Source organism: Thamnophis elegans, chromosome Z (genome assembly GCF_009769535.1).
Source record: "Thamnophis elegans isolate rThaEle1 chromosome Z, rThaEle1.pri, whole genome shotgun sequence".
NCBI classification, from domain to species: Eukaryota; Metazoa; Chordata; class Lepidosauria; order Squamata; family Colubridae; genus Thamnophis; species Thamnophis elegans.
In genome coordinates this window covers 57,579,337-57,604,008 of record NC_045558.1, presented here as the reverse complement: position 1 = coordinate 57,604,008, position 24,672 = coordinate 57,579,337, and the positions used below count along the sequence as shown (strand labels likewise).

At 39.7% G+C, this 24,672-nt stretch overlaps 1 protein-coding gene across 3 annotated transcripts in view; it reads left to right on the top strand.

Moving 5' to 3' along the window:
- Positions 1 to 24,672, top strand: part of LARS2 (leucyl-tRNA synthetase 2, mitochondrial) — a 144,931-nt gene that overhangs the window by 91,182 nt on the left and 29,077 nt on the right. For all 3 annotated transcript variants that reach the window (XM_032237751.1, XM_032237753.1, XM_032237754.1), the window contains 5 exons: positions 484 to 666; positions 2,618 to 2,787; positions 4,125 to 4,202; positions 8,031 to 8,142; positions 14,952 to 15,079. In XM_032237751.1, coding sequence (XP_032093642.1) covers positions 484 to 666; positions 2,618 to 2,787; positions 4,125 to 4,202; positions 8,031 to 8,142; positions 14,952 to 15,079 — 671 coding nt within the window. The remainder of the gene's footprint in view (positions 1 to 483; positions 667 to 2,617; positions 2,788 to 4,124; positions 4,203 to 8,030; positions 8,143 to 14,951; positions 15,080 to 24,672) is intronic.

The window sequence follows — 24,672 nt, the reverse complement described above, 5'->3', positions numbered from 1 at the left end:
CCAGATGTGAATTGCTATAAGAGGGATATTAGATAACCATTACATGGGGTAATATATTTCATATGAGAATTACCCATCAGAGGAAAAGTGGACTGTGATGATGATGTGCAAGAATCATTTTTTAATTATTATAATCTTTACATCTAATACAAACAAATTATTTTGCACATTATTGAATTTGAAGTAAGAAAAATTAATATCTCTATGTACAATAGCTTGCAAGCATTATCTAATTTGCATAAGTAAAAATTCCTAGAAAAGAATAAACAATCCAATTTTTGATTCAAGACCTGCCTTCCAAACTTAATTCCTCCAGACATGAGGAGCATTCCCTTAAGTTTAGTCAGTATGACTACAACCTGCTTAATTGGAGATGACCTTGATTTTGAACATGGGTACAGCAAAGGATTTAAAGTAATCAGCTCTTAATGTGAAATGTTTCTGTGGTTGTATTTTACATTTTTCTTTACATTATATATTTAGGTCCTCAACCCATTCATGCAAAAACCAAAGAGAAACTGCAGATGTCGTGGGACAAAATGAGCAAATCCAAGTACAATGGAATTGAACCCGAAGATATAATTCAGAAGTATGGAATTGATACAGTCCGGCTATACATCCTATTTACTGCCCCTCCAGAGCAGGACATTTTGTGGGAATCAAAGAGTAAGAATCCTTCTCAAAACCCAATTTCTTCCGCTATCAATTGGTATTTTTGTTGCGAAATGCCTTTTATATTTTCAAAATGCTGATAAAATTCCCTGATTAAATCTTTTTCCTGTTTTCATACTTCGTTATTTATAGTTGTGCTATTTAGGAGTTGCCATCCATTCTCTTTCAAGCAACCTTCTCTAATTTGTGGCCCACACACTTTCTGGGCCTTTTCCATTCCAAAAATTTGCCTGATACAAATGTTCTATATCAGCCTTCACCAAGCTGACGGCTTACAGGTGTGCTATGAATTCAGTTGCCTTAATTCTCAGTCATCAAATATTCCAGTTCAGTGTCAGACGTGCAAGCCATATATTCTTTTGGTTTGGATTTCAGGCCAATGATATTATGTATCATAATAACATTCTTTCTTAGAAAGTCAAGGTCGCTTTTGTCTCTGTACCTGGCCGGATGTGAGTGGGAGGAATTTGTCTCCGTGACAGTGGAAGATTGAACCATGTGATGAACTTGTGGGTGTTGGGGCAGGATCTTGAACTTTTAACTGGGTAGGGAAACCTGGAAACTTTCAGATTCAGGTTTTCCCAGATGTACCAACATGACATCTCTAATAAAGTATAACTTTGAGGAAGCAAACCTTTATTTCGTTGGGGGTATTTTTTGGAAACCTGACATTCAGCACACTGGAAAAAAGTTGTTAGAGTGTATGTGATTTTTATTTTAAAGATATTTTGAATGCTACTGAAAACAGAAGCAAATGTCTTTTTGAAAGAAGGATTTAATATTTATATACCGTATTTTTCGGAATATAAGATGCACTCTTTCCCCCCTAAAAGAGCGTGGAAATTTAGGTGCATCTTATACACAGAATACAGCCATTTTTGGCCTCCTAAAGCCCCGCCCCTGCATCCTATTTTTGTGAAAAGGACCATTTTTTTGCAAAAACGGAGGCTTTTTGCCTTGCTTCAGCCTCCAGCAGCACTCTGCAGGCTTCAGCAGGGCTAGAGCAAGGCACAAATGTCCCTGTTTTTGCAATTGTTTCTTCTCTCTCTGTACAAAGCCATACAAGGGTCATAGATGAGTTAGTTAACTTTGGAAGCTAGCCCAATAATCCTCATGGAACTGGGGAGAGGAGTTATTTGCTTGCTAACTGATTTATCAATTCCTTCCCTCTGGGACTATTTTCCTCATGTGGTCATTAGTCCCATCAATTCCTTCTGCGTCTTAATTGAGCTATCTGAGGATGGCTCTGTTCCCCACACAGGATATGTTATTTTTTATTGCATAACAAATGTGTGTAAATAGGCATTGGCTGACAGATTTTTGCACTTTGCCATTAATTAGAAAAGCAGAAGGATCCTCACCATTCACATAGTAGGGATGCTCCTAGTGGGTACAATTGTGAGAATTAGAGAGTTGAGGGAGAACCATTGTTATCAGTGATTATGCAGAAATGTTTAAGAAGCAGATCTATCAAGAAGCAACTCTGATATGAGGATCTGAATTGTTATAAGCTCATATTCTTTAATTCTACAGAAAAAGCGGAATGCCTTATCTTACTTCTGTAAGCAGCACTACTTTAATTTGTATTTTTCTTTCTGATTTCCACAGTAAGAGAGCATGTGGTTTAGACATCTCTTTTTATCTAACTTTACATTGGACAGCTCTGCTAAAAGATTCCTAGCACTAAACCATAAGCTTGAAGAAAGAAAGAAAAAATCAGAATATTTTAAATACAATGAGCTGCTATATAATCAAACAACTTGAATATCATTTTATTCCAATTAAATAAGAATATATCTAATGGGCCTAAAATTAAAAACTGGCACTAATGATTGATTAGTAAAGAAAGGAAGAACTATTCATTATTAATTTTCTTTTTTCCTAGCTAAAACTGTTATCTTAACATGAGCTAATGAAAACTACTGTCTCATTATTTTTCATTCAGCTGATGCAATCCCTGGAGTGTTACGATGGCAAACTCGCATCTGGCATCTGGCAACTAAATTTATAGAAGCCAGAAATTCTGGTCCTCTACCCAGTCCTCACTTACTTAACCAGAAAGATAAACTGAATGCCAAACATATCTGGATGCAAAAGAACTTCACTGTCTCTGAGGTTGGAAAGAGATTCTGTCTATTCCATATATAAACTGTTAGCAATGTTTAACTGATGGTTAACATCAAACTGCAACAGAGATGTAATCTTTTGTATTTATTTAGGCCGCATTTCTATAGTAAAACATATTTCTAAAGTGAGGGAAATTGGTGTGGTTCTATAATGGGTAATAAGGATGTCACAGATATAACAAAGCTAGATGTGATATAATAGGAAGTATTACCTTCCACAATCTGGCACACAGTTCATCTCTGTTTCCCTTCATCATGAAGAGTGGTAATCCAGAACATATGAAGACCATTATTTTGGAGAAAGCTAGAGAATATTTTGTGAAAATCAGTTATTGCTTTGCAGTTGTTGTTATCATACATGTTTCTACTTCTTCATAATGTTGTAGTACCCAAAAAAAGTCATAAAGAACAATTGTAATGATTTCTCAGATGTTACCAGATAGCAGCCATCTTTGTCCTGCTCTAAAGCCAGGAATTTTAAATTGCCTTCATTTTATTTTTCTCTTTTATAGATTACCACATACCAGCCCAATTTAGGGCTAATTTTCTGAGTAGGGAGGAGGGGTGTGAACCAGAGGTGGGTTCCTCCCGGTTCAGCCCGGTTCAGCTGAACTGGTAGTGGTATGGCGGCCTGAGTCACTGGAACCAGCAGTGACCCAGGCCTGCCACACCCCCGAACCGATTCCCCAATTGCTGCAGTCGCTGCCATCATCTTGTTTTTGAGTTCTGCACATGTGAAGAACAATTTTAATTGAATTGTGCATGCACGCACAGCGCACATCCAGCGCACACATAAGCAAACCGGCAGTAAAGCTGGCCAGAACCCACCCCTGCTGTGAACACACATTCTACAAACTCCAATTAATTGGAATATGTAGAATGCTGTGTGTGTGTGTGTGTGTTCCACCACTACCCAAATAGTAGTATGTAAAATACTCCTCCCAACTCTCCTGAAAGATCCGTGGTATAACAATTGACCCATTAATGTGACATTGCTTGAGAGTTGGCTTTAATTTGTTACTTTCCATCATGGTTCATCACTTTCACTAGGATTAGGATAGTATGTATGTGTGTTCCACCATCACCCCAATAGTCCTTAGTAGTTAGTCTAAAGGGAGAGTAATCAAAAATCAATTGGTTTAGATTTTGATGTTAAAATACTGCTTTTAAAATCAAAGGGGCATTGGTTTTATTATACTGCTATGTTATTTTAGTAGCCTATAAATGATGTCAAATGTTGTTAAAAAATAGAGAACAAAATATTTGCTGGACAACTCCTGTTGTGATCTAAATTAACTGAATAAAATATTTGCTTTTGTGTTTTAGGTAACAGAATACTTCCTGGAGGATTATTTGTTTAATGGCATAATTTCTCGACTGATGAGCCTCAGTAACATATTGTTGGTGAGTATGCTATGTAAGTTTGTTTATTTCACAAAAAGTCTGTTTATTTCCTCAATGTACAATATGGATCCAATGTAGTATAATGTATAGTATCAATACATGTGGCATAATGTTTAATGCTGTGTGTGCGTGTGTGTGTGTGTGTGTGTGTGTGTGTGTGTGTGTGTGTATGTACCATATCTATCTATGTGCATACGTACACACACACATACAAAAGAAAATATGTAATTGTTATTTTGGAAATATGTAAAATGCAATTTCAGTACACTTGATAATCATTAGTGGTTAAATATAGGTATCAAGCACATGTTTGCCCTTTAATATTGTCAATATAATTACTATATTTATTTACTGACTGTAAATTGTGATGTACTTCTATTGGTGGAGTTTTGAAAGTCAGATAACTGTTACTTTAAAAAAATATTTTGAATAAAATAAAACCTTCATTTTCTCTGAGAATATGTAATGGCTAAATCAGAATCCGTGGCATAGACTAAATATATTGAAACAATAGATTTAAACTACAGCTCTAGCTGTTAATATAATAGGATTTTTTCTGCAGGCCATCTTTTTACACCCTTAACTGAGGGCAGCTTGAATAAAACTTGAGAGCAGTAGAATAACACTTCCTGTGGCAGAACAAATCTTAGTATTCACTTTCACTCCTTCCCAGTGAGGAAGTATGAAAGCTAAAATTAAAACCAGAAAGTACATTTCCTTTAAACTATTCACTCTTCTTTCAGCAGTTGTAAACACAAACATTGTAGTCCTATTGTGAATCAAGCTGATTGATAATAGATAGACCATTGTCAAATGGAGAGGATTATATGTGATATGATTCATGGCAAGACCATCAGCCTCACGATATAGTTGGGGAAAGGCTGGTGTATATTCAAGTACAACACAGGAGGAACTTATGTTTCCTTAGCAGCTAGAAAGAAATATTCTACAATTAGAATATTTATTGCTACCCTAATTATTGTATGGAATTGAACTGCTCATTTATTAAAGCTTATTTTCTTGCTTGTAACATGATACAGCTTTGCCCATTCTAGCCATTTTGTGTATATTTAGTATTAATTTAATTTAATTAATGTAGTATTATGTAAATTTATCCACTGAGTGTTTGTTTAAATAGGCAAAAGAAAATTATTCCCTTAAAACAATGTTGCAGCTAGTTAAAAATATATATTTACCTGCTTTTGAATTGTTTGCCTGAGTGGGTGATTTCTATGACTTCCATCATTTCTCACTAGGTCTCAAAGAAGCAGAAAATTTTCTTTTCTTTTTTTTTTTTCATTTTCTCCTTTCCACCCATATTGAATATGTGAATGTGAAATTATTCTGTTTTTACACACACAGATGCCCAGAAAGTATTTTGGAAATAATGTAGTTATGGGGAAGCTTGCTTGTTAATTGGCACTTTTATTAAGTATATTCTTGTGCCTCCAAGGGTTCTTGGCAGTGTGTAGAGTACTCCTCGCAACTCTCCTGAAAGACCAGTGGTACTGAGAGATAGCAACTGACCCATTAATATGACCTTGCTTGAGAGTTGGCTTTAATTTGTTACTTCCCATCCTTGATTTATCACTTTCACTAGGATTAGGACAGGAGTAAGCCAGATTCAAATGTACCATTGTTTATTAATTACTCCAATATTGGGAATGGGAGAAACTGTTTTTCCTTCATTTCTTTTAATTCCATGACTATCTAGACCAATGGTTCCCAAAGTGGGTGGTACCACCCCCTGGGGGGCGGTGGAATGACTTGGGGGGTGCTAAGAGGCAAGGGGGCAGCAGGCGGGTGCTAAAAGGCAAGGGGAGGGGGGCAGCAGGGAGGCGCTAAGAGCCAAGGAAGGTGGCAGAGGAGTGCTGGAGGTGGCCCCCTCGCAGGGTGCAAGACTCTAATTGGAATGACAGGGCCATAGAAAGAGATATAGTGTGTTGTGTGTAAATAACAAGCCCCAGAAAGGCCATCCAGCCTCCAGCGAGAGCCTCATACCAGCAATAGGGAAGAAAATGGAGAAATGCACACCTATGGGTGCATTTAAAAGCAAAGCAGAGAAGCCAACTCATTTCTTTCCCAAGGCTCCTTCTCCCCGCTTGGGAGCTCCTCTTGAAATCCTTATTCACAAAGCAAGGGTTTTGCCTGGCTATTCCATTTTGTGCCCCTCCTCCCTGATTTATTTATTTTTTTAAAACTTGGATTGAAAAAAGCGATCCAGGGTTGCTGTAGGAGCCGAGCTTCTTTGGCGAGTTGAGGCACCAAAGCCTGAGCGTATCAGTCTCCCATCTGCTTTGCAGCCCGGAAGTGGGGGAGCAGAGAGGCGGATTCCTAAGCCCAGGAGGGAGGGAGGGAGAGAGAAAGAGAGGAGGGCCCTGGAGGGGCAAGAGGTGGCAGAGAAGGGAGCTGCCTCTCTTTCTCTGCTGGCCTGCGCTGGAGCAGCAGCCCTTGCCAGCTGGCAGCGTGGAAAGAGGGTCCCACCGTTAGAGCCTCTGTTTCTATCTCACCCACCCGCCTCGGCCCACCACATGTCAAGCCTGCAGCACTCCCCGGCTGCTTCGGCCCAGGCTCCACCGGTTTCATTAAGCGCGGAGCAGGCCAAAGGTGAGACGGAGCAGGTTTTGAGGGAAGGTGAGCATGCAAAGGGGCTGCAGGGAGACCTAGTGATGCAATGGCAGAGGCCTTCCTGCATGGCAACAGAGCTTTATTCTCCCCCAAAACCATGTCTTCCCTCCCTCTCTGGCCCAGATTTTTCTGCCGCTGCTTTTCATGCTGCCGGTGCTCAGGCTGCTCCCTGGCCCCAGTCTATGGTGAGAGAGAAGAGCACCCTGCCAATCATAAATACAGCAGGAAAGTCGAGGAGGCGGATGGGAAATACATAGGGGGAAAGGAATCCATCCTACCCACAAGGGAGATTTGACAGTAAATGGAATGGTTTCATTGGAAGTTGGGAAGAAATGGGCCATTTCAATATTTAAGGTTTAAATCTAGAAATCAGGGGTTCTAGTTTTGGGTACCCTGTGGCTTGTGCAGACAAAGAGAAGATCAGAGTCTTGAGCTCTTCCTCTGCCTGTAACCAGGTTTTTAAAAACGGGGATCCTCTGGGTCCCACATCCTGGAGTTCTGGAGACTTTGAAAACCTGGTATCACTGGATCACGTTCAACAATTTTGTTGAATTAACATTAACTAAAAAGGTTTTTAAATTGGATTGAATAAATGTGCAATTAATTGTTACAGTTTTGAATTTTACTGTTACTATCTTCCTTCCGTCGTGTAAACCACCCAGTCACATGACCCCCCAGCCACGCCCACAAAGCCACGCCCACAGAACCAGTAGTAAAAAAAAATTGAATTCTGGGTTGGGAGGGGGCACTAAGGATCAGTTTGTAGCACCAAGGGGGCGGTGGACTGAAAAAGTTTGGGAACCACTGATCTAGACCAGTGTTTTTCAACGTTAGCAACTTTAAGATGTGAGGATTTTTAATTCTCTGAATTCCCTATGGCTGAGCAATTCTAGCAATTGAAGTCCACAAAACCAAGGCCAGCTGGGTGTATATGTTTTGCCTAACGTATCTGTCACATTTGCTTATTTCTGGCTTGCTTTTTGAAGCCTTATCTTCAGGAGCATTCTTTGAAATTTGCTGAAAACTGACATTTCTGTGAACTGGATTCTACAATGTTTTCATCATGTTATTATGAAAAAAAGTTATAGATAATTTTTCATTTAATATCAAATGCTACAGTATACTATTACAAACTTTTTAATATGTTAATTTTCCCCCCACAGTTAACAAAATCCATTCTTTCATTCTTTCCTTTCATAGCAAGCATCTGAACAGCTTATCATCCATAGTGCAGAATTTGAAGATGCTCTGGCAACTCTCTTTGTTATGCTTGCCCCATTGGCACCACACCTGACTTCAGAGATCTGGAAAGGTAACTTTATTTATGAATTTAGTTAGCTATTTGTGGAACTTATATGGCCTCCAATCTCATACAAAGATCCTAGGTGGCCCACAATAATCAGTAAAACACAAAGACAACAATCCATCCCACTAGTATCAAACCACTCAGAGAAGTATTCTCCTGATTTGCTTAACGGGGAAAAAAACTGGAATACAATTCTAAATGTAGTGGTTGAATTAACTACATTCAGTTGGTTATATGTCAGTCTGAAATTGGTCCCTGGAAGATGTTTTGGCTTAGAAATCTCATGCTGATTAGCATACCCATCAATTATTTTGGCTGGAGATAATGGCCATTCTATTCAAATATATCTGGACTATATCAGATTGGAGATGCTAATTAAGAGATGGCTAGAAACTTTATGATTCTGTATATCAATGTATAAATGTGGAATGTTTAACGACTAATTGATATATATTGCTGCTTAAAACATGGCAATATATTAACCTGGTCAGATATCTCAAAATGGTTCAGAAACAGGGAACCAATACTAAAAGCCAGAACAGAGCATCAAACTCATTTATGTTAATAACATTTCTCAATTTAGAATGTGGGCTTTAATTTAAAAGTGTGATGGGGCTTTTCTTCAGCTTTTACATGCTATAAACCTTGATTCAGACAAGGCTTTGGAAAAGAAGGTATAGAAATAGTTTCTCCTGACATTGAGCAGGCGCCAACGTCGCGACGACACGGACGTGCGTTCTCGATGCTCCGAGACCACAGCCGATACTTTTGCCACTGGGTGGTCCAATCCCAAAGAGATGGTGAACAGGAAAAATATGTCTTGCTGATCTCAGGGACATCATAAAGTCCCTGATCAATGCAAGAGAAGTTCTTCAAGCCGGCGACAAAAAATCTAGCCAAGGCTGACGAAGTCGGGGCGGCTCCAAAACAGAAGGATATGGAAAGAGAAAGTGTTTCCAGCTGTTGAGGAACTTTTACTGTTTTAAAAAGAGACTGCCTATAAAAAACTTAAAATTAATTTAAATTGGAGAACAGAAGAATCAAGCGGCGGAATTAAATTTGGAATGGTTTTGGACCGTGGTTATCTTAGTTTTTAAATGCTATCTTCATGGATGGAATTTATGCAAGCCTTTTAAAATGGATTAAGTTTTCTTCTATTTTTTTCTTTTATTCTCTATAACCTATCGACTAAAGTTTTCCTCTTTCATTGCTGTGGGTGTTCTAACCCATTTAAAGATTGGACTCTTTTTTCTAACTAAAAAAGATACAAAAGAAATAAGGAAATTTGCAACGGTAACAATGCTGCTCGGAGGCTGAAGGGTTTGTGTATTGGAGTTTGTGTATTGGAAATGGAACACTTTTTTTCTTTGCTGATTGTTTTGGCTTAGCACTGCAAGGTCTTACTTCTTGGTTATAGAGAGTGATAAGAAGGGAAGCATACAGATGTCCCTTTGAAGTATATTTCTAACCAGAGAAAAGTGAAAACAAATGTTTTGTGAATCTATGTTTAATTATATTAGTCTTCCAAGCTAGAGCAGCTATGTTTGTTAGCTGGAGAGAATGGCACAATTTCAAAAGCAAACAGAAATCTTGAGTTTGCAAAAGATATTTTCAGAAATACAGAAATTATCAAATACATATGAGAGGACAGAAAAGAAGCTGGAAGATTTAGAGCATATAACAGCAAAATATGATGAAGAAGTTGAGGATGTTTATCAAATGCAAAATGTGGTGGTTAAAACTCAAAAAATCGAAGTAGAAAATGAATATAAAGATATTAAATTTGCTGATATTTATAGTGATTGGTTGGTCTCTGAAAATGGAAAGAGTGGAATATTGAAAGAGGAATTAAAGTGAGGGGAAATTTATCCCAGAGGGCAAGATACAGAAGAAAAAACCAAAGAATCTGTGGATTTAAAGAGAAAGATTTTATTAGCTATAGCATTGATAACATTACTGACAATCAGATATAAGCTGATTAAGGAAACAGAAGAAGGACATCAAGATTACACGAGAGATCTTATAAGCAAGGAGTTGCTAAGAGGAGTCCATACAAAGTTGATCAAGGAGATGATTAGAGATCTGACACCACAAATGGCAGACGATATGAAACTGTTTTGCTTTTGGAAAGATACAGATTGATAGATGGAATAATATAATTTAAAACTAGTTAAACTTAGTGAAATTTATTGACAATAGATATAGTTTAAATAAATAATTGATAATGTTACTAATGTATACAATGTGTAGTGTTATGATGAGTATAATTGGATAGGAATATTGAATGGTACCCATGTAAGGAAGATTAGAAATCCCTTTGGATTATACATAAAGGTTAATAAAAAAGGGGGACCAATTTAGATATAGTTAAAGTTTTGATTATTAGTGGTAAAATGTTATGATACAGGATATAGTCAAATAAAGGCAGGATAAGAATAACAACGAATATACAGATATGGATATAATATAAGGAAACTGGATGTAAATTTTAAACAGTGATTTGGAAAGGAGGATTAGAAAACTTTGTTATTAAATACTATAGATGTTTAGCTAGAATAGGACATAAGGATTTAGTGTTAGTGGAGGATTTTAGAAATAGTAAATGAAATGCCAGTATGTAGTTATGTATTAAATTTTGGTATATTTTATGATGAAGAATCTTAAACAATTATAGTCAAATGAAAATGGAGATATGGTGATGGTGACATGTATAAATATTTGAGTAAATGCTTGAATTAATATGAATTATGTTTGTTGACTGTGGAAGAGATGCACGGAAGTCTTTTTGTAACCAACTGACGTACTTTCTACAGCATGTAAAGAAGGATATTGTATTTGTTTTAAATTAAAAATAAAAAAAATATTTTAAAAAAAGAAATAGTTTCTCCTACCAAGATGAAAATTTTACTTGAAATCCTTGAAATTCTTTTTACTCAAGCATTAGAGTGGAACGATAAATCACCCCCTTTCTTTTACAGCCCCACTATCACTCAGTTTCTTTTAAACAGGGGCAGTCTTAGTAGAAATTAAAATGTTGAAAATTCTTACCCAGCCTCCACACTGTTTGTCCATACTTCTTCATTCGAAGCTGTCACAGCCTTGGGCAGCACACAGTGCCTGCCTTTTTCCCCCCACCGGATTGAGAGCTTCCACTGGATCAGATAAGGAGCTGGTGATTTCCTTATGATCTACAGAGGTTACCTCTCTTCTTCATCATCTCTTCAAGATGATTTAGGGTCATCAAGCCTCTGGCAGGGGGAATTCAACAACTTCTATCGAGCCCTATAGAAGAAATCGTATCACTGTGACGTCAGCTCTGCCTTTCCTCCAATTATCAATAATACTCTTGATTACTCTTGATGTGGATTTTATTTTAGAATAAGTTTTTTCCTGAGTAGAATCACAAGAACATTTATAAAACTAAAAAGCAACAGTAACAATACTTATTTGGATTGAAAAAAATATAGTTATCCAGCCCTACCTCTATACCAGAGGTGGTATTCAGCAGGTGCTGACCAGTTCAGGAGAACTGGTAGCAGAAATTTTGAGTAGTTCAGAAAACCAGTAACTATCCACATCTATTCTCTGCCTCCTGAGTCCCAGCTGATCGGGAGGGAATGGAGATTTTGCAGTAACCTTCCCCTGGAGTGGGGAGGGAATGGAGATTTTATAGTATCCGTCCCTGCCATGTCCACCAAGCCATGCCCGCAGAATCGGTAGTAAAAAAAAATTTAATCCACTACTGCTGTATACGCAACAAAATATTGAGAATTTGACTATTATATGTCTTTTCGTGTGACATTATGGCTACCGCTAATTTTGTCATCAATAGAATATCAATCAAGAGGTCTAACCAAATAAGATCAAAGAAGGAGGGGACAATTGTAAGAAGATTTATGGCAGAAAAATATGCATTCCAACTTCTTTTAAAATGATATTTTGCAGCTTTAGGTAACTGACCCTATATAAAGATGAATCAAGCCATGGTCTTTCTGTTTGTGATTTCTCTAACTAAACTGATTTTTAAATATAATCAGTAATTTGTACTGAAAAAAACTAGTTGGATAAAACTTCATGCATTCTATTTTAAAGCTTCATAATCTTCCCTTGCCAGTTCATTGCATTTTTAGGTCTGTAATTTTTCTCCATGTAATGAATTGCCACTTTTTTTAACGTTTGGGAAAATCCTTTTTTAAAAGAATTCTTTTATTTGGGTTTAAGTCTCTGGTATAGAAGATGAAAATTGTCTCATCCAGTTTCAGCCCACAAATCATTCCAACACAAATTCTTCTTGTCTCAGTTGTCACAGCTTTGGTCTAGCTAAAATAGGTGGCCATTTTAGTTATCAAGAAGGTTTTCTTTGGATCAAACAAGGAAATTGCTGATTCGTTGTGATCTACAAAGCACCCCTTCTTTTTTCACCACCCCTCCATTGTGGATTTAGCCCCATTGGTCTCCTGGCAAGCTGGTATAGGCTGGGTGTCACGGTGCTCACCAAGGTCCACTATCCCATAACCATCCTGCTGCGACACCTACCAATCAATCCTCACATGTGTCAGGCCTGGAAGTCATCTTTTACATTGGGCCTTCAGGGAAAGACAAGTTTTCCCACATCTGGGAAAATTTGACAAGTTTTCCCAGATGTGCCAATATGAGATCTCTAATAAAATGGAACATTGAGGAAACTCAATCCTCAGTGCCTTCTTTCGCTAGAAACCCCCGACAGCTCTCTTGCAAAAGGCTTTTAGCACTTGAGGGCTACCGGGCTGTCTGCCAGTAGTGGGAACTGCAGCCTAACCACCTCTCCCCCCCATAAAATAAGTGTTCATGCAGCTAATCAATAAGGTACTACATGAGTACCTAAGGGGTTCTAGTTTATCTGGATGATATGGGAGCATGCGGCGGGGGTTTGCACGTGCATGCACGGGGCGGGGGGGTTGGACGCATTGCATTATGGATGTGGGTGTGCATGCATTGTCAGCACGTGAGGACAAAAAGGTTAACCATTACTGCTCTAGGTTGTATAGAGGTCATTTATAATATTTATTTCATTGGAAAGGGTACCCTTTGTCCTAAGCTACCTGGGTGAAAAGTTGGGATGTGAAGGCAAGTAGGCTAGTCAAACAATTCCATGATAAATATCCTGATAAGCCAAAGGGTCCCCCTGGGAGTGGGGGGAGAGGTGATTAGGATTTTGATTTTAACCTTCTGTATTAATCTTGTTACAGTACACAATCTTTTGATGAAGGAGGGCAGCCTGTCAGGCCTGAAAGCCATCTTTTGCATTGGGCCTTCAGGCCTGCCACAACTAATGCTGTGGGGAAATGGGAGGGGGGCTTATATGAAGCATTTGAGATATATAGTCTAAATAACATTCCTTTCACAGAGAGTCAAGGACATCTTGCCCTGCACCTGGAGTGGTGTGACTGGGAGGCATCTCCAGTTGCGGCTGTGCCTGATTAGACCATTTGATGGACATGTGGAACCTTCATTTGGATGGGGAAAACCTGGAAGCTTTCAGATTCAGGTTTTCCCAGATATGCCAATATGAGAGTTCTAATAAAATGGAACTTTGATGAAACTGAAGCCTCGGAGTCTTCTTTCTTTAGGGGTGTTACTTGGAACCTTGACAATATGGTTGCATGATTTAACATTTCTACTATATATTTTTTTTTCAGTAAATGACAGTGTTTTAGGAGCTGTTGCACATAATGGGATATTGGTTGTTGCTTTAAGGGGGAAAAGATTGGCTGTCTTCAAGTGATAATTCTTTTCTGTTGAAGGACAGCTATTTAAATATTTGCATTGTCTTTTCTCAACTTTGGAATGAACTTGCCATAAGCAGTTTATTTCAATAGGACATGCTGAGTTGTTAACTTTATCCAGGTTGCAGACCTTATTTGAGAGTACCACCTGCTTAATATTATTGTAAAATATTTATTTTATTCAGTTCTTTATGTACAAGGACACCCTCTGCCATTCCAGATATTTTTGCATTGCAGTTTCTTCCCCACTACTGATAGTATTCACTAGAGCTGGTGATTGACAACATTGGAATGTATTGCTCTTTCCTGTATTGGAATGTGTTGCTCCTTCCCGTTTCCCACCTTCTGTTTTTTGCTAGCCTGGGGCTGCAAGTACAGTAGTACTGCTAATGGTGCTGTAAGGGGTGGGGTTGAATTTTAGAAACCTTGTATGATTGGGGTGTAGTAGTAAAATTACTATTTTAACCCTTGCAGAAGATTAAGGGAATGGGGAAAATTGCCTCTATTGTTCTAGTTGATTTTTGCAAGGCTTAAAACAATCATTTAATTGGTTAAATATTCCAAAACTTTTTTTAAAAAAGCAAAAAAGGTCCACATTTTTGGTCCCATTCTTTCTTAAGAGCCCCAAATAAGGTGTTGGGATTGAAGTTTGTCTCTTTTTATACCATCTAATTTAATTCCATGTCTCTGAGAAAGTAAATTTAGGAATGCATATTTTCTTATCTTGTAGGATTAAATCTAGTGATTATGTTTTATAATTCTTTTTTGTTTTTAAAACAGAGTCATCAACCTTTTCAGTTAAATGTGTGATTTTGTAATAGTAAAATTATACATGCATGCATGCACGCGTACACACGCGCGCACACACACACATACACACACGCACACCACTCTTTAGATGTAATCTTGTATTCTTTGAATGTTCAGTTTTTGGTCCATTAGTATAAAACAAGCTATTAACATTTTCACTCTAGCATCTGTAAAACTTAAGTAAACAAACTGTAAAAATATTTCCCTAAATATAAGTTATCTATTGATATTTTATTTCAGGACTATCACAAGTTCCAGACAAACTCTGTACTCATCATCACTGGGACATGGATATACTGCAGCAGCCTTGGCCCACTGTAGATCCTAAATATTTTCAACTGCCAGACATAGTAGAAGTGTCAGTACTGGTGAGTAAATGTGTTTTTACTTCAAGAATGACCAACAAGATATGTGTAATATTCTTGAATACTCATCACATCAAATTAATTGGGGAAGTATGTAGATGTATGTTTTGTTGTTCATTGTCTTCAAACATTTACTGTTTATATATTTTGGACCAAAAGACCCATTAGATCTCATGTTGGGGGGATGTCTTATTTTGTGGCTGCTCGCCACAAAAATCCATTGCCTGAAAGAACTATTTATTGTTTTCTGGCCACTGCACATTATTTTTTTAAGTTGCATTAATATAAAAATATATCTCCTTGCAGTAATAGGTTTGTGAAAGTATCTAAATGCAAATTCAAAATGCAAAACATTTTTGGGGAGTACTTCTTTTATTGATTGTTTTAGGAGTTGTTTGGGGACATCACGTAGAAGGTCAGCACAGAATGTAAAGCAATTTATAGAGAAAAAAACTGTAATAATGAGTGAGCTTATTGTTTACATATACTTTCTTACCCAAATAGATATAGAATATATTTTTATGTATACCTGTGCAATCTGTACTTAATTTTTTGTCCCTCCAGAACAATGCATGATTTAGTTATCATTCATTTCTGCTTACAAGAAATATGTCAAATGTGATGGAGATAAGTAAACATTCAAACATGTCGAAACATAGACCTGCCCTTTATATTTATATACCTTCTACAGAAGGAAATTCTAGTTTCAACTACAGGTAATCCCCAGGTTACAAGCGTTCCCATAGCAAACATTTGAAGATACATAATAATTCCCCCCTAGCGTTTATGAAGAAATCCCAAAATTATGAATCTTGTAATACCAACAGCAGTTGTTCACCCTTACGAACGACCACAGAGGTTCTGCAATATTCCTCCCCCGTGCTCCCCAGCCGGGTCTTCACAGGCACTTAGCCTGTGGAGACTCACTTACCTTGCAAATTTCTCCTCTCTGTCATGGTTTCATTACTTGCATTCATAGAGAACAAAGGCCTAACATACTGTGAGATCAGTAGCAAGAAATCTTGTGTAATCTTGTGGTTTAGGTCTCTATTCTTTGCAAATTGAGCTCTGGATGTTGCAAACAGAGGGAAGGCTTTGGTCCTTCTAGCCTTCCCTCCTTGCCAAAGCCTGGAAAGAGATTGTGTTCCTGTAGGCTTCAGCAGTCTTTTGCAAAAAGCCTTTATTATCACTGTGGAGCTTGCAGGTCCCTCCGAAGCCCTGTCCCTACCAGCAAAGAGCTGCCAAAGCCTACAGGGCACAATCCTCAAGTACTTTGCACAAAAAAAAGCAGCCCTGAAAGGCTATGCGCAGCCTTTTCGGGCTGCTTTCTCGCCCCACATCAGTTTGACAAGTCCAGTGCCGAGAAAACAGCCCTGAAAGGCTGCACATGACCTTTCAAGCAGTGGTGGGATTCAATTTTTTTTACTACCAGTTCTGTGGGCATGGTGGTCATGTGAGTGGGAGGTCATGGGTAGGTGGGTGGTCATGTGAGGGGGGGCATGGCCAACTCAATGTCACTCCCACCCAGTCACATGGCACACACCCCCACCCAGATTTTGTGGCTCCCTGTGTTTTCTGTGGGAAATGGGTCATGTGACTAAGTGGGCGTGGCCAACTTGATTGGGGAAATTTCTCCTTAGTCCAACTCACAATAAAATAGGCCAATAAAATAGCAGTTTTCCAATATTTAGAATAGAATAGCAGAGTTGGAAAGGACCTTGGAGGTCTTCTAGTCCAACCCCCTACTTAGGCAGGAAACACTGCTACAACCACTTCAGATGAATGATTATCCAATCTCTTTTTAAAAACTTCCAGTGTTGGAGCCTTTACAACTTCTGGAGGGAAGTTGTTCCACTGATTAATTGTTCTGTCAGGAAATTTGAGAGGCTCCTATAAAAATGAAGGAGTCAATCTATTTTCCAAAACACCAAACGGCACAACAAGAAGCAATGGATGGAAACTAATCAAAGAGAGAAGCAACATAGGGCTAAGGAGAAATTTCCTAAGGGTGAGATCAGTAAACCAATGGAATAGCTTGCCTTCAGAAGTTGTGGGTACTCCATCACTAGAGGCTTTCAAAAAGAGTGAGGGAAGTACACCCCAAATGCACAGTGCCACGCACCACTAAAACAATGCAAAAAACATAAAACAGCCATTCCCCCTTTAAAAAAAAAGGCAACCCCAAAGCAAATGCAGCAGCTGAGAGGGAAATTAAGAGCAGCTGCTCAAGCTAATTGAAAGCCTGGATGTGCTGCCAAAAGCCATTAACCCTTCCAACTCTATTATTCTATGTTCTATATGTTCTAAATTGGGTGCTTCACAGCAGAAGCAATACAGCTGGCTGGACCACACATTCACTAAATTCATAGCCTGTATGATCAAGCTGCATCATTGTCCCCTCCTGTATTTTTCCCCCCAAGAACAAACAAGAAGTAGCCAACACTGCAGCACTATAAAAGGTCTTAGGAAACTCCAGGGAGTTTCAGCTGATCACAGAAGTGTTACTTTATACCCTTTATAATGAAAATGTTTGTAGTCTTTTCCTTCTTCCTGAAGGTCTTCCCTTCAAGTTAATCCCATCCCTAGGTGGGTGATTGATGAGTTTTCCTGCCCTAATCCTATCAATTTCTATTGTTTATTGACTTGATTCAGTGTGTATCGACTGTATTTCAGCTGCAACTGTTAAGTGGAGCTATTAACTGAAGGGAAAAAGAGGTTAAAAAAACCCTCTCTTGCACTTAATTTTAACCAGTTTTCTGAACTGCATAAGCAATTAACTAATGGTTCGGGAGAACCAGTTGAATCCCACCTGTGCTTTTCAGGCTGTTTTCTCAGCACCAGAGGACTCGTCAAGGGGCAAGAAAGAAGCCCCACAAGGCTGTGTGCAGCCTTTCGGGGTTGCTTTCTCAACGCCAGAGTCCTCATCAAGCTGATTTGGGTAAGAATGCAGGCCCAAAAGGCTGCATGTGGTCTTGCGGGGCTGCTTTCTCGGCATTGGAGGTCTCATTAAGCCCTTTACTGATGAGAAAGGAGGGAAAGAAACAGACTGGAGAGGAGACAGATCTTCATAAGGATGGGGGAAAGCAATTGTGGCAACCACAGGGGAGGGAGAATGAGGTACCTGTGGATCAGGGTAGGCCTTTAGTGGTTTGAAATAGGTGGCCTGTTCCCTCACTAGGCCCCTATAGCCTTCCCCACACCAAGATACTTCATGTGCTTTTAATAAGCCACACATTCGCCCATGCATTTAATTAGTGAATGTGTGAGTGAAAGGGAGTGATGTCGTTCAAAGTACGAGATTCACTCCCTTTAATTCTCGAGTTACGGATGGAATGGACAGGGTCCCTTACATTCATAACTCAAGGACTACCTGCATGCCTGACACCATAGTACATTGGCTGGTTCTCATGCATGGTTTTTATAATTATGTTTTTCATACAACTGCATATATTTAAGTTAAGGAATGGGGCAGAAATTAAATGGAAAAGTAACTGAGATTGTGACTGAAGTTCCTTGTTTTAAATCAGTAAAAGACTGATATGGCTCTTCACTACCTCAGAATTACAGCATTCTATGTGTGTCGTGACCATTTTTGGGGAAATGAGCCTTAAACATTTGAAAAATTGTACTGGTTACCCCATTGAATGTAGAAGGAAACATTTTGGTATGAGAGCCTACCAACAAATAGTGCATGCAGAAAAAATGAGGCTGATGGTGACTCATCATGGGGTCATACTGGAGGCTCCAAATATCAGTTAGAACCTTGTCACACTAAGTTACACCATAAAAATGAGAATTACAAAGTTTAATAAAAATTTTTTTTGAAAAAAGCACTGAATTCAATGTGATATTAATTCAAATTTGTTTTTGTGATCATAAAATGCTTGTAAATTACTATTTGAAGGTTCAGCATTAAATGTAAGAATGTAAATAGCAGTAAGATTTATATACCGCTTCATAGGGCTTTCAGCCCTCTCTAAGCGGTTTTACAGAGTCAGCATATTGCCCCCACAGTCTGGGTCCTCATTTTACCTACCTCGGAAGGATGGAAGGCTGAGTCAACCCTGAGCCGGTGAGATTTGAACCGCCGAACTGCAGCTAACAGTCAGCTGAAGTGGCTGCAGTACTGCACTCTAACCACTGCGCCACCTCGGCTCTAAATTCCTGTCTTAATACCGAGAATAACTATTTAACCCCAGTTTTGTGTAACTGTTTCTTCAAAATGGTGCAGTAATAGTCATTATCAACTTTAGGCATCCATTTGAGCATATTTTCTATGTCATCTTGTTTTGCTTTGCATTGTGTGTGTACCTGTAACTCTGTCTTAGACACAGGCAATGTAACAGATGCAGCGGGTAGTGTTGATGAAGCAGGTTTCCCACGAACGCTCCTCGTCTTCTTTTCAAAGGCATGGATGGTGAACAGCAAAAGTTGTCTTGAACCTTACTGTTTAATGAGTCTGGATGAATTTTAGTTGTGAAACTTTAGCATATGGCACATTACTGTGCTGAAACTGCTTTGAACACATGGTGTAATTTTTAAAATGTGTGGGCTTCAACTGTATGATTTTGAACAGCTGGTGTTGCTTGGCTTTTTTCAGCAATCTTAGGAAAGAAACTGGTGAAAAAGATTCTGCTGGTAGCATAGCACATTCAATTATGCTATGCATATTATCCACTTCTTGAATGCAAGAGTGCCTGGTACAGAAAACTTCATTTCAATGCTTTCAATGTTTGGGTGATTCCAAAGAAAATCTGTTATTACAAAAGACATATGTGAGTTCCTATTTTGTGGAACACAGTCTCTCCATAATGTTAGATGCACTGCATGTGGTTGATCTTGCACTACATTTTCCAAAATTTGTACCACACACTAGCTATATCATTTACAGCAAGTCCTCCCATTAATTCCATCCAAAGGCACAGTACTCTTGTTCTGTATGTGATGTGTGAGCAGTCATATTGTAGAAGTTAAGTTTATGCTTGAAAAAAAAAACTGTTTGTACCAGATTTTGGCAAACTGATGACACTCTCCATGTCAAAACATATTACCAGCCTAGTTTTGTTCCTGCCTGTGATTTCTCATTAGATTCTTCTGTTGGATATGCGAATCATATTTCTTTTGTAGCATTTCTTTTACCCTATTTCCCCCCAAAATGAGACCTTCCCAGATAATAAGCCCAAATTGGGCTTTTGAGCTCTTGGCTAAAATAAGCCCTGCCCCTAAAAATAAGCCCTCCCTGAAAATATTGCAACACAGCAGCAGCCATGAGGTGACCACGCTCGCTTCCTCCTTCACTTTAAAAATAATAAGGCTTTCCCGAAAATATGGCCAAGCGCTTATTTCAGGCATCAAAAGAAAATAAGACCCTGTCTTATTTTTGGCAAAACATGGTACCTGCCCAATTGAAGAGGCAATTCTATATTCCTCACAAAGGTCACAGCGATCCTTTTTGGATATGAGGAATGTCAGGTTAAATTCATTGTTGATTACAGTTTGGTAGTAACAGAGTTTGCCTGTTTCAATTCCCATTTTGCTGCTTTTTTCTTTATACAGCTCGTACATGATGCTTACATTCAGTGAAGATTCAAGATACTCTTTTTTATTTCTAGCACGACAATAATGTGACTCTACCCTTGGAAATGAATTAATATGGTCAATTAATATTTGTCTGGCTGTAGCAAAGAATTGCTATGGGAGTGCCTCCCCCTCTTATCTGTAGGTAAGGTAGAGGTTCCCCTCACACATATGTGCTAATTGTTCCCGACTCTAGGGGGTGGTGCTCATCTCCATTTCAAAGCCGAAGAGCCAGCTTTTCCATGGTCTTGTAGCCAGCATGACTAAAAGCCGAAGGCTCACGGAACACTGTTTCCTTCCAGCAAAGGTGGTCCCTATTTTTCTACTTGCATTTTAACATGCTTTCGAACTGCTAGGTTGGCAGAAGCTGGGACAAGTAATGGGAGCTTACTCTGTTACACGGTGCTAGGGATTCAAACCACTGAACTGCCAACCTTCCGATTGACAAGCTTAGCATCTTAGCCATTGAGCCACCACATTCCTGGTAGTTAAATCTTTCTGGCTATGGTAATTGTACACTGGCTTTTGACTGATTGCCAGTGTTCCTAGATAAAAATCCTTGCCAACACAAATTGCTGCATTTCCTATGTACATATGGTAGAAGGAAACTGAATTTGCACCTAGAAGGTTTTGTTTGTGATGCGGGATGAGGCACTGATTACCTGCACATAGATTTGCCAATGTAATGTAACTTTTCATTAAGGCTCATAGCATTGTATGCTCTAAATATTGCTTCATGTTCCTCGGTCATCACTGTTGTGAAGCAAGCAAATTTGCAACTTTGCATACAGTCTTCCGTGACTTAATTTTTTTAGCAGATATAGTTTTCCCACATCTGCTTACATGGTATTTCCCTCTCTGACACTTTGTTTCCCTAATATTGGCTGCCCAAATTTTGGGTCATCTGTCTCTTCCTTGTAAGTTTTTTGATGTTACTACTGGTATGTCAGTGTTTACTTGATTCTCAATAGACGTAGGAGGATTGGCAACATCATCCATTTCCTGCCCAGAACAAAATGAAATATTTACTTATTAAAGTCAACTTAAATCACACCATCTTACTATTGCATTTTTGAAATTATTAACACCAAACAAAATGTAGAAACCTTTATTTACATTTCTTATATGGGGGCTATCCATTCAAAGTGGCATTACTAAGAAGAAAAGTTTTTCACACAGTGCCCCTTTAAGGCCTTGGTCTCCCTCACATGGTGGGCCTTTAAGGCCTAGGCCTCTGTTCTGGCAAACTCCCTCCTCCACATCTTCCTCACTAAAGCTTATGTTTGCTTAAGCTAATATTCTGGAACATACATATATACATACATACAGCCATTCTTATATACATAGATAACACACGTCTAACCAGTGATGTGCAATGAGGATTATGGTTGGTGAGGTAAGAGCACGGCAGCGGCGAGAAGCAACATCCCCGCTGCTGTGACCAACAGGCATCTCGCGTTTATATCCGCCATAAATGCAAGATGCCTGTCGAACACAGCAGCGGGGACGGAGGAGGCAGGGCCGAAGCGGTGGGCGGTGGCCGTTACAGCGCCCGGCGGAGAGACGTGCACCGACCTGGAGCGGGAGTTCGGGCAGGCGGGGCTGGTGCCGCAGGCGGTGGCTGTTACGGTGCCCGGCGGAGAGACATGTACCGGGCTGGGCTTCGTCAGCTTCTCCCTGCCGGAGGACATGCAGCGGGCCCTGAGCAAGATCCGCATCTTCGGCAGCCGCCAGGTCAGCCTGGCACTGGCGCGGCCCAAGAAGAAGCGGAGGGCAGCAGGAGAAGGTGGTGGCGGCGAAGAGGCCCCCTGGGAAGCGCCAGAGCCCCCCAAAACCAGGGGGCTCCCCAAGAAGGCCTGACTGATGGCTGTTACGGCGCCTGCAACCTCAGCTTCAAGTGCACGGAAGAGGAGCTGAAGAGCGCCTTCGCTGCCTTTGGGACAGTCCTGGAAGCCTCCCTGCCCAGGAAGCCCGATGGGAAGCTCCGGGGCTTTGCCTTCATGCAGTTCAGAAATGTCCTGGAGGCGGGAAAAGCCCTGAAGGGTATGAACATGAAGGTGCTCCGCCACCTCGCCCCCCCCTTGGCCTCCTCCATCCTGCCGCTGTGTCCGACAGGCGTCTCTTGTTTATGGTGGACATAAACATGAGATGCCTGTTGGACACAGCGGTGGGGACGGAGGAGGCAGGGGGGGGCGAGGCAGCAGCCGGCAAAGAAAGGGGAGAGGAGGAGGAGGAAAGGGAGAGGGGAGCAGGACAGGGCTCCCAGTGGGGGGAAGAGGGCTGCCCCTCTCTTCTCAAACAAATTGAGAGAGAGTTTGTTTGAGTGAAGTGAAGAAAGAAACATGCACGCACACACACACAGACCCACAAAAATTACTCACAATAAAAAATTACAAATTAAATTACAATAATTTTGAATTCCCCCCTCCCTCCGTCCGACCCACATACCTTTTCCAGCTGTGTCACAGAGGATTTCAACTCTCCTGTTGTCCGCCCGCCATGATGAAAATGTAAAAATAAAAAGGCAAGACCTGCTGCTGCCAGAGAAGGAGGTGAGAGAACCACTGCCTCCTTTGCATAAGGAATTTTCACCTTTTAACCCTTGCTTAACTCTGAGCAAGGGTTAAAAGGTGAAAAATTCCTTATGCAAAGGAGGCACGTGGTTATCTCGCCTCCTCCTGCAGTTAGCACTAAGCAAAGTCATCTACTGTGACTCTGGCAGCAACTACCTTAGCCTTTTTCCTTTTAATTTTCCTTTTCTTTTCATCATGACACTGGTGAGGCCCCGCCTCCGCTGCTTTCCCTGACTGCACGTCCCTGCTTCTAACTGCAGTGCCCTGCAAGGTGTATATTCGAGTGTGAGTCATAGCCACAATTATTACTAGGATCAAAATGCAGGGTTCTGGGCCTGCATTGCAATAGCGTTAGTGAATGGGATAGACTTAAAGCACAGAATACTCACTCATTTTCAATTAAAAGTTCCATATCCAATTGGTCATCTTCAGTTTCTGGAACATAATCGGATGCATTCGGTTCATAAAGGTCTGAACTTGCTTCTATATCGTGGAAAAGAGACATTTCAGTATTCACATATCCAGAAACAGAGGCAAAGCTAAGCGCTGCAGTCTCCATCCTTGCTCCATTACATGGAAGCAGCCAAGCATAACAATTACCTGCTGCAAATAGAACTTGTAGTTAACAAAATAAGTTGTTAAAAATATAGGTTTATAGAACCTTGTCACACTCTTAACTCATTTTCAACAAAAATGTCAGATAGAACCCTGTAATTTTGAGGTAGCATCTTGTCTAGTTATTAGACCTAGTATTTCCATTGAAATTGGAACACAGACATATGTTAACTTTTTGAAGGAACTTCAGGAGTTTCCCAGAGGAAATTGGGACTTCAGAAGTTTCCTACTGGTAGGCAGTTCAGTCTGGTTCCTGGTGGACTTCTGGTAACAGATTAGTCCAGTGTTGGACTCTACATTGTGTGTACAATTATTAGGCAAGTTGTATTTTGAAGGATTAATTTTATTATTGAACAATTCTGAAGGAACTGGCAGATGAGATCTCAGAACCACTGAACTATATCTTTCAAAAATCCTGGAGCACCAGGGAACTGCCAAAGGACTGAAAAAAGAACTGATATAGTTCCCATCTTCCAAAAAAAGAAAACGAATAGATCCAGGAAACTACAGACCTATCAGCCCGACATCAATACCAGGGAAGATTCCAGGGAAAGATAATCAAGCAACAAATCAGCGAACACCTAGAAGCAAGCAAAGTAATAATCAAAAGCCAACATGGATTTGTCAAAAACAAATCCTGCCAGACTAATCTTATTGCATTCTTTGACAAAATGACAAAATTAGAGGACCAAAGGAATACTGTCGATATAATTTACTTGGACTTCAGTAAGGCATTTGTTAAAGTAGACAATAACTTAGTACTATATAAAGTAGAAAAATGTGCGTTAGACAGCATCACCACCAGATGGATTCGTAACTGGCTGACCAACC